The sequence below is a fragment of the Mus pahari genome, chromosome 2, assembly GCF_900095145.1.
Source record: "Mus pahari chromosome 2, PAHARI_EIJ_v1.1, whole genome shotgun sequence".
NCBI lineage: Eukaryota > Metazoa > Chordata > Mammalia > Rodentia > Muridae > Mus > Mus pahari.
Genome location: NC_034591.1, coordinates 67236700 through 67247358, shown reverse-complemented (window position 1 = coordinate 67247358; position 10659 = coordinate 67236700). Strand labels below are relative to the sequence as shown.

The 10659-nt window shown below is 49.9% G+C and overlaps 1 protein-coding gene across 1 annotated transcript; it reads right to left on the bottom strand.

The window, feature by feature from the left end:
• Positions 1-6296: 6296 nt before the first annotated feature.
• Positions 6297-10440, bottom strand: Atp6v0e2 (ATPase H+ transporting V0 subunit e2). Its single transcript, XM_021191071.1, has 4 exons — positions 10152-10440; positions 8720-8767; positions 7887-8014; positions 6297-7633 (listed from the first exon to the last, which is right to left on the bottom strand). The coding sequence occupies exons 1-3, from the start codon at positions 10253-10255 to the stop codon at positions 7921-7923; spliced, it is 246 nt and encodes an 81-aa protein (XP_021046730.1). The 5' UTR covers positions 10256-10440; the 3' UTR covers positions 6297-7633; positions 7887-7920.
• Between the last annotated feature and the right edge of the window lie 219 nt (positions 10441-10659).

Sequence of the window (10659 nt, the reverse complement as noted above, 5' to 3'; positions counted from 1 at the left end):
CAGCAGATATTTAGTGGGTAAAGGCACTTGCTACCAACTTGGTGACCTGAGCTTGGTCAGGTATAAGCTAGCTGACTCCTGAAATCTGTAACCTCTGACCTCCACATGCATACTGTGGTATACACGGGCAAACACTCACACACACACACATTCACAATCTCACACACTTGTACAAATGGTAAAATGTGATATAAAAACTATTTTTTCAGAGTGCCATGCTTTGGAATATGCATACATTGTGGAATGGCTAACCTAAGCTAGTTAATAGATGTATTAGCACACAAACATTCTGTTGAGATGAGACTGCTTCAAATTTGCACCCACCAATTGTCTAGTAATCAATATGTTGTTAATAACTAGTTGCCATGTTTACACAAGACCTCTCGATTACACTCTCTTTGTCTTACTGGAATGCTCCAAGTGTTCCCAACATCTCTCCAGGGAAAGACTCGTTAACCAGAGTGTGGCCTGGATTCACACAGCAGTCATCTGCTCCCACTTTTCTGATGTTACAAGTTGAACGGAACAGGAGCCTCTGCCAACTTACCATGTTCCCAGAAATCCAGTTTCATAAACAGTGAAGTCACTCAGGCAGGGAGCCTTCAGAGGCAGCCACGCCCATAAGGACTCACAGTCAGCCTCTCATACTCCAGATTTTTCAGCAGTTTGGGAAGGGGAGGAAAGAAGCAAACAAAATCACCTGCAAGCCACATGTCACAGCTCCCGGGGGGGGGGGGGAGCAAAAACAGCCCCTCCTCTACCTAATGAGAACCTGGGTCCATGGGTGTCCCTGCCAACAGTTGGACTGTCCCAGTTCTGTGATGCTGAAACACAGGAGGTTGTAAGGAGGCCTGGAACACAGGCAATAATGCTGCAGCCCCTTAGCTTTCTGCCTTTTGGTCTCCTGAGCAGTATCAGATCTGCAGGTACTGCTCAGGAAACATCTGCCAGCATTGTTATTAAACAAGGATGTTTCATGAGGGTGTGGTACGGGCTGAAGAACCATCACTACTCCTGCTCAAAGCCATTGATAAAGCCCTGATCTTGATTATCAGCAAGCCCCACCAAGTATTGCATATATTGGACTATCTTTCTGGAGATGTGCCCCCTGCACACACACTGCCCTCTGCTGGCCATGTGAGGCTTAAATTTGTTCAGGCCACCTCTATGTTTCTCAGTGGACTTTCCTATAGGTATGATTGATGGTCTCTATTCCAACTTTCTTTTTTTTTTTTTTTTTTTTTTTTTGGTTTTTCAAGACAGGGTTTCTCTGTATAGTCCTGGCTGTCCTGGAACTCACTCTGTAGACCAGGCTGGCCTCGAACTCAGAAATCCACCTGCCTCTACCTCCCAAGTGCTGGGATTAAAGGCATGCACCACCACACCTGGCTTTCCATTTTGGTCCTACCACGACTCAGAACTACTGTATCCTACACCACGGCCTCTTTGTGACTATCTTTTTTTTTTTTTAAGATTTATTTATTATTATACATAAGTACACTGTAGCTGTCTTCTGATGTGCCAGAAGAGGGCGTCAGATCTCATTACGGGATTACGGGATTACGGGTGGTTATGAGCCACCATGTGGTTGCTGGGATTTGAACTCAGGACCTTTGGAAAAGCAGTCAGTGCTCTTACCCGCTGAGCCATCTTGCCAGCTCCTGTGAATATCTTTAATCTGGGGACATTCTGTGAGCCTATGATGACCTCTACCTCCCCCACAGGGAGCAGAAACAGGAGCAACCTCAGCACAGCCCCTTGGAAGCCCAAGGCCAAGTCCTGTGGACCACTCCTTTGAAATGTCCTGTCCTCAGACCTGGGATGACCTGGTTCCCTCCACTCCCCTCCTCCCCTCAGGCAGGAAGCTGGGTAGGCAGATCTCAGCCTCAGATCTTTAGCTATAAGGAAGGCTATTTGGGGGAATGTGGGGCCTGCTTTCCTTGCATGCACGTTGTCCTTCAGGGCAGAAGCAAAGTGGTCAAAGCCCATGTGAACAAGCCCTAATCCTTATGCTCCTGCTGCCTTTAGTGTCAGCATCCCTGACACCTACTAAGAACAGTTACAGCAGCAAATCCCTCCTGTTTCCAAGATGTCTGCATATATGCATCTCCAGTAACCTACCAGTGTCACTTGCAAGGACCTGAATAGTGTTCATCAGAAATGCCCTCGTCACAGAGGACATGACCTCTCCCAACCTCTGGGAGAGCAAAGACCTAACTTCTCTCATCATGAGCCAACAACAACACAACCTCATTTCATTCACATTGACCGTCTGTGTCTGTGGTGCTGGGCATAAAACCTAATCTTGTGCACATTTGGCAAGTACTCTGCCACTGAGGGCATCTCTGGACCTCGTTTTGTGAGACAGAGCTGTAGGCACAAACTTTTCACAACCTATTTTTAATAAGGTTTCAACTTCTCCTCTACCCAGCAGAGGTAGTGGAAGAGAAGAGTTATTAGGAGATGGAGGAAATGGATCTGTTCAGCAACTGTTCTCTGGGGAGGAGCACTTCAGTCCATAGCAAACACCAAACACAATTCAGCACCTGCAGACCAGTCCTCTAGGCAGGGAGACAACAGACATGAACCAGGAGCTACAGTCCAGTCCTTTCAGCAGTCATCAGGCAACTGTAGTTCAACCACCAGGCTCACCAACCAGCCTGAGGTGAGGCCACAGAAGCGACAAGCTGCCACAGGAACTCGTGAGCAGCTCTTGGGTGCGTTACTCTCAATGTCCGAGTTATTACAAGTTGAGCTCAACAACACTATGTAAGGTGAACCAATACATGCATGTCTTTAGCGAAGAACATCAAGGTGAAGCAAACCAAAGCTCAGCGCCAGTCTCCCACTGTCTGTGGGGTCAGATTTATACTCCTTCATCAAGAGTTCTTTTATGTGTCTTCCAAATATCCTTTCACCTGTGTCTGCTTCGGGAAAACAGTCTTTCATGTGTTTGCCTTAGCAAGACATCCTTTCACCTGTGTGCCCCAGCAAAACACCATTTGGCATAACTAACTTTCCAAAGAACTAGAAGTTTCAGTGTCACAGGGTTTAAATAGTCCAGACTGACCATGCAGCCATTGTCCTTATGACTGTCCCCTGAGTGCTGGGATTATAGGCGTGTGCTACCACACCGACTTAACTAGCCCTCTGCAACCCTGACCTTCCTTTTTCCTTATTTGATTTGATGCCCTGGTTATCCTTCTCCCGACTCCCTTATTCTCTCCCTATTGAAAAGATTGGGGAGTTCAGAGCCTTCTCTAGAGAGGTTCTTAAATGAAATCTATGTTGTAGCTTTAATGACCAGTCTTCTCTACATTTTAGTGTGTGTGTGTGTGTGTGTGTGTGTGTGCATTGTGGGAGTGCAGGTGCATGTATGTGGGGTATCTGTGTGTGTGTGTGTGCATACACACATGCATGTATCTGTGTGTGTGTACGCACATGCATGTATCTGTGTGCCACACCAACTCGAGTGGAGTCTGTGTAACATACAGCACAAAGTGCACAGAGTATGTTCAGACCTGAGACATGTGTTCCCCAGAACCCAGTCTCCCAGAGGTCACTGGCATGGAGCCCGTAAAACTTGCACAGGCTCAGCAATGGCTATTTGTGGTGGGGTGATGTGTGTTCTTTCTTTCTTCTTCATGGCCTTCTTGGCCTTTATTGTTGATTATGATAAAATCATTCTTCCCTTGATTGATCAAGGATAAAATATTTGGGAATGTGATTAATGCATTGAAGCAGCAGGAATCATTTGTAGAAAATCCAGATGATGTTGATAATCATGGAGTTCAAGCTTTAAGGGGGCCTAAAAGTCCCATTCAGGATGAGCAAGAGTTTAGTAAGAATGAGCTGGGATTTCCTGTAAGAATAGTTGGTGGAAGGAAACAGTATTTAATTAGAGGCAGATGGTGGGCCCCTTCTATATACAGGGGACCCTGTAAGTTAAGAACAACTGCAGGACCTTTACCTTATACAGGGGCCTATGGTGAGAATGGAGATAGATGGGTAAATATTAATGGAAAGAGAATTTTATACTATACATTAAATTTTATGGAGTGACTTGCCAGAGCAAGGCCTCCTTGGTGTCTGATGACAAAGAGAGGTCAGAGAGTAATCATAAGGCAAATACATAGATCCTGGAGAAATTATAAGAGCCTGTTTTCTAAAGAGAGTTTTATAGAAGTAGTCACAAAATTTCCAAATTGGCCAGAAGGCCCATAGAATTGTGAAGTTGGTATAAGTTAGAGTTAAACTTCTGACGTATGTTGTAAGCCTCGGCTGGCAGAATTCCAAGAACAGGCCGTCCACTGTCTGGGTGTCAAGATGATTCTCAAGAACTGCTTCCTGTTTTATACTCTGGCTTCAAGATAACTTGTTAATGTTTATCTTTGGGGTATGAGATGTTCCATGTAATGGTCAGTAGCCAAAAACTGTTCCTGATTTGAGTGTATATAGCCTCAGCTGAAAGCAAAGCCAATCACTGCAGCAGCTTCAGACCTCTCCTGTGTTTGTGTCTGTCTGTCTGTCACTGCACCGAATCCTTGCCCACCTGAGTACCAAGACCCTGATTCTCCCACGGAAGGAGACCCCGCACTGGGTGGTCGGTGGCATCTGGGTGTGTGTGAGAGAGAGTGTACATGTACATGCATGTATCTGTGTGTGTATGCATGTGCCTCTGTGTGTGTGAGTGTACACACACATGCATGTATCTGTATGTGTATGCATGCACATGCATGTGCCTGTGTGTGTGTGAGTGTACACACACATGCATGTATCTATGTGTGTGTGTGTGCATGCACATGCATGTGTCTGTGTGTGTACATGCACATGCATGTGTCTCTGTGGATGTGTGCGTACACATGCATGTGTCTCTGTGGATGTGTGCATGCACATGCATGTATCTGTGTGTGTGCATGCGTGCACATGCATGTGTCTGGGTGGCTGGGTGCCACAGTGCAGGACAGGGTTCTTCCATCGTGGGAATCACACTTCACAGCGAGTGCCTTTACTCACCAAGCGACTTCACAGGTCAACTGTTGTGTAGTTTTGATGATGCCCCTGCTAGTCCTGCATATTCCCACCTTGAGCATGGAGGGAAACGCCTTGATAGAACATAGATCTTGGCAAAGGTATAGGAGACCTAATCTTACCTGAGGGCAAGTGGGCACGAGCTCTCAGCCCTCCCTCCTGGCCCTGCTGTGGTAGAGTCTATGACTAACATGGGCTTGAATTCGCCTAGTGTGGAGCTTCCCAGCCTAGATAAATCCTCTGTTTGAGACCTCATAGCTTTCTCCAAGCTCACATACAACCAGAGGCCAGAGGGACTCCATGAAAGCTCGTTCTCTAGGCCCTGTGAGGGTCTTTCCATAAGCACTTGCTTTAAACAGCTTGTCCTGTGCCTGACACAGATGGTCTCCATCCTGGACCCCTGTAAAAGCCAGTGCCTGGGTCAAAGTCTTCCTCTATCTCCGCGGCTCCCTGACCTCTCTGAGAATGGCTTGAGTGTGCTGTACACGGTGGGAACCAATAGTAGCAGTATCTTTGTTTCTGTGGCTGTCTCCTAACCATAGCAGGGCATTCTCTGTCTCTGCAGCTCTAAATGGAACCAATGGATGCACAGAAGAAAGGACACTAGACAGGAGAAAGCCACAGAAAATGAGCTGCTGCCAGGCCTGAGCAGGCCAAAGGCTACCCGGGGAGTATATTTCTTCAGTCTCCACCCTCCAAGGACAGAGGCTGCTACAGGGAGCTCAGTGACTTTTGGTCACAGATGCATACATCAGGCAGCACCGAAAGGACTGCTATCAAACCAGCACTAAGAAGTTCAAGTCCAGAACAACAACTGGAAGGAGAAAGCAGCTATTTGCAGAGAAGCCACCTCTAGCCCCCCGCCCCGCTCCGGCCAAATAGGATCTTAGGCACCTTAGACCCGAAGCCCTGACAACAGACATGCGACAGGCTGCATCTGGCTGGGTTTCAGTAGGAAGTACTAAAGAAATGGCCCCCTACCCCAGGATCAGGGAAGGTCGGGAAGCAAAGTGGTGAAGGTGCCACTTGAATAAGCCTTGGTCTTCCTCCTACTGCACAGGTACTGGGCCATGCGCAGACAGTCAGTAGAGCCTGACTCTCCTCCAGATCTCAAGAAAGTGTGAGGGTCCTCTGTGCCAAGTCCCAGAAGAGCAGCCCCTTTTCCTGTCCCCAGAGCTACCAGTAAACAGAAAACATCTGAGCAGAGGGACAAAGAGACAACCCAAAACCATGTGGCGGCTGGCAAACAGAGCAGAGGCCAGACGTTTGGCTACTAAACCAATCTTGCATCACCATGATTTATTAGACAGGAATCAGCTTTTCAACACGAGACATGCTCACCATGCCCCACCCCACAGGAAGGCTTCAGGAGTCAGGGTAGGACGGGATGGGTGGCCCATAGAGGCCCCAGCAGAAGATCTGAGCCACCGGCACACCTAATGCCCAGCAATTTGAGCTATAGTGTATTTCCTGCCACTCCCAAAAACGACCCCTATAAGGGGAGGGAGACCAAATAAATAGTCAATAGATAATCAAGGCTGTGCTTTCTTCCCCTGGGAACTCAAACAGCCACTGGTTAGGAGCCATGGATTGTGTAGGCCTCTGTCCCTCTGCCCCTGACAACTCAGGCAAGAGTGCCCTCCTCACCCTCTCAGACAGGTGAGGGCATGGGCTGGAGGAGTGCCCTGGGCTGGGCCCCTGTAGTTTACATTTTCTGCTTGGCACAGAGCCATATGAGCTTGGGGACAGAGGGTATCAAAAGCCAGGGAGGCATAGCGCTAGTAGTACCCCAGAAACGTCACCTTTGTCTGTCCCCAACCTCAACTCCAAATCTCTTTAATGGCACTGGGACCAGATCTGGGATCTGCCCCTCCACAACCCAATGAAGAGTGGCAAAAAGGGTTGCACCCTCAACTGACAGGTCCTAGGGAGTGAGTGATCTTATCTACTGAGGGAAAGTGACTAGAACATTCCAAAGACACACCACCTCCCTCCCATGCCGAGTGACTTCCCTGCTGCTAAAGGCTAAACATGGAGGTTTCGATCCTGACTGTGCTGGGCTTTTGGTGTTTTCTTTAGGACATCAGACTAAAGACTGAATGGATATAATCCACTTCAGAGCTGGAGGAGGCCTGTGACCCTGACCCAATATTTCAACACGGTGGAGACAGAGTTGAAAAGCTTGGAGATTTGGGGCCACATGCCCCTTCTCCACAAAGACTCAAGTCCTTTCTGGGACTGGGCTGAGTCCTGCCTTCTGCTCCCTGGATGAAAACCGATCCCAGCAGGTCCAGCTCCTCGGCCAGGATCTGCCTGGAAGAGAGAGGGAAGTGCCAAGTATGGGGATTTAAGCTCAGGTGAGCTCCCACTGTGGCCTGACAGGAGCACTGGGCTTGCCCAAAATGGAGGGCTGCTAATAGCTAGGAACACAGGAGAAACTGAGACCAGAAACTGAAATTGGGTTGGCTCTGGGGGTATGGATCCCACAGCACGCTGGCAGGGCGAGCACAGAATGGTCATACTGATGGGTGGGGCCAGAGGGAATGCAGGGTCTGGGGGGGGGGCATCAAGGCTGGGCCAGTCACCATTCACAGCAGGGCATCTGAAAAACACAAGCCATTAAGAGTTACCACTGAGACAGCCTTCTCCCTTCCCCCTTCATCCCCCCTCCCCCCATGACCCCACCCCCCACCCCGTTCCTCGGAGAGCTCCCTCAGTCCACTCTTAGGGGCTAGCACTACCTTTCATTCCCCTTGCTAAAAAAGCTAATTCCTAAGTCCAGAGGAAGCCCCTGTTGTGGCCCTGATCCCCTTCCTCCCACCACAGGTCCCCAAGTCAGTCCTTCCCTTCAGTACCTGGGGCTAGAAGCCAGCCGGTCACTGCCAGGGGTCACTCCCACAGGAAACGAACATACCAGATGGTCTCATTCTTCAGTTGTGGCCCAAACAGGGGGTTCAGCTGGGCCAAGATGGCGATGAGCCAGCTGCCAGGATAGCAGAGTGAGGGGTACTGGACACAGAAGGGACCCACCATACCCAACATACCAAGGGAGGACTCGGCTACTCTCTCTTTCAAAGAGCATGGCAGGGTCTGTGTCCTGCTTGGTACAGGGAATGGGCTCAGGATTTGTGGATTTTGATGTGAGTTTATTTGATTTTCTCTAATGTCCCCTTGGGCCTTAAGAACCCACCCCAGCTCTGTCGCACACACATTCTGCTGCCCCCTAGTGGTTACACTGGCTCTATTACAAACACCCAGCACTTGTTAGCAATATGACGCCCTGACTTCTGTGTGACTGAGTCTGGAGTAGAGCCTGAAAACTTTTATTTGTTTGTTTGTTTGTTTGTTTTTGGTTTTTCGAGACAGGGTTTCTCTGTGTAGCCCTGGCTGTCCTGGAACTCACTTTGTAGACCAGGCTGGCCTCGAACTCAGAAATCCGCCTGCCTCTGCCTCCCGAGTGCTGGGATTAAAGGTGTGCGCCACCACGCCCGGTGAAAAGTATTTTTTAGCAACCAATCTGGAGGATTCTAATGCCCAGTTAGGAGCAGATACTACTGAACTGGTCTACAACTCACGTATCTCACAGCTCAGCTGGGGACACCAAAAAACTGCAACTGCCAACTGAGGCAGAATCAGACCCAACTAGTGATCGCCACAGCCCCCAGCTCCCGGGGAAGGCAATACTCACAAGAGGTAACAGCAGACAGCAGTAGCTACCAGCATGGTGATGATCACCCTGGAACAGCAAAGAAGGAAGAGCAGCTTTGGTACACAGGGCCAGAGAAACCGTTCCCCGTGTCAGCCCTCCTGGTGCTTCCTGAACACCAGCATCTCCAGGATGCTGAGGTCCGCTCCAAGTAAGAATTACAAGGCTGTCTACATCCAAACTGTGTTGTAAATCTCTCCCTTCTCCATCAACAGAAACCTCTCCATCTGTATGCTGGAGAAGGCTTTGTCCACACTCCATCTGTGGCCACCCACCAGAGGATGGCCTCAAAATTCATCCAGCAACATCAAAGAAAACAACAGACCACAGTACAGGGCAAGAAGCAAGGACACAGCCACTGTGTCCACAGGGGCTGGGCTGTTATAGAAAAAGCAGGGGCTTTGGATCCACTCAGGAAATCAAATAGAGAGTCTTATAACACAGCTGAAGGGGCAAGAAGGAGCTCACCAAGAAGAGATGACATGGAGGGTGATTACAAAGTAAGTCCAGTTTAAATCCTGTGTGTGTGTGTGTGTGTGTGTGTGTGTGTACATGTGTGCTGGCTCCCAAAAGCCAGAAAGGGCCCCAGATCTCCTGGAGCCCTGGTTAAAACAGTTGTGAGTCTCTCAATGTGGGTGCCAGATTCTGGAAGCAGAGCTGGCTCTGTCTGTCCAGCAATCTCTCCACCGCCTCCAGATTTGTAGGAATAAAGGCAATGCCCATCCGTCTATGCCTCCAGTTTAGGCTAAATCTAATCCATGGAAGAGCCTACGCACCTCAAGGTGGTGCTGAACGGATTCGTGCCCAGCCCTCCCTTAACACTACAAGGCGGCTGGGACCACTCCTGGCTGTGCAGTGGACAGTCAGTGCTGAGAATGGACAAAGGGCAAAGTTGAGGGTTTCATGAGTTGAGAGGCTAACGGGAGAAGGGGCTGGTAAATGGTGCAGAAAACCTGCTAGGAACTTTCCAAAAATGAAGGCGGCTAAAACCATCCAGTATACACAGCATGCCCAGGACACTGCTTAGGGCAGACCTCACACCAGCCTTATAAAGCAGGTGTTGCCAGAGCCCCTATTTTCCTCAGTGAAGAAATTGAGGCCTGGCATTTGCCCGATGTCACACAAGAATAGCAAGAATGGCACATTAGTGCCCATAGGCAGCCTTTCCCGACTGCATGGGTATGGGTGACCTTTAGCCACCTGCTTGCCCTGGCTTCTGAATCTATCCGTTCACCCAGCCTGTTTCCTGGCTGCCCCAGCCCAGGGGCAGAGATCTGGAAGAAGTCGTGTAGGAGCGTCTCTGTGAGGGCATGAATTGCAGGGTCGCAAGCTGGAGGCCCAGGAGTCATAGGTGAGCCCAGCTAGGGGACAGGGAAGCGTCTGCAGGGAATCGAGGCCTGCTCGCCTTTCTTACCCGCGGTTGGGTCCTTTGGGCACGAACCAGGGCCCAGCGATGCCGATGAGGCCCCAGAATGTGGTGAAGATGATGACAGGGAGGGCAAAGGAATGGGCTGTCATGGCTGGGTGCACGATGCTCAAGTCGGGTATCGGATCGAACAGCAGACTCTAAGCAGGTGCAAGTCCAGAGGGCGGTGCGCATGCGCAACGGGATCCCAGCCGGGAAGGCCCTGGGCCAAGCGAATCTGCGCTCGCGCATCCCTGAACCTCGTCCGCTGGGAGCGCAGCCGGCTCGCGGCTGTCACGCACAACCAAGGGCGGGACTTCCGAGGAACCTTTCCCTTGATTGGCTGGGTCGGGTTTCCTCCGATTTTGCAGGTGATTCTAGGCTTGGGTTTGAGCTTTCCTTTCTTATTTTCACTAGGAAGTGGCAGGTCACTTGCGCGGTGTTCGGGCAGCCCAAGGTAGCTGGGGATTGGAGGAGACCCTAGCCAGAACGGAGGCTTTGTGGGGACCACAGGGGT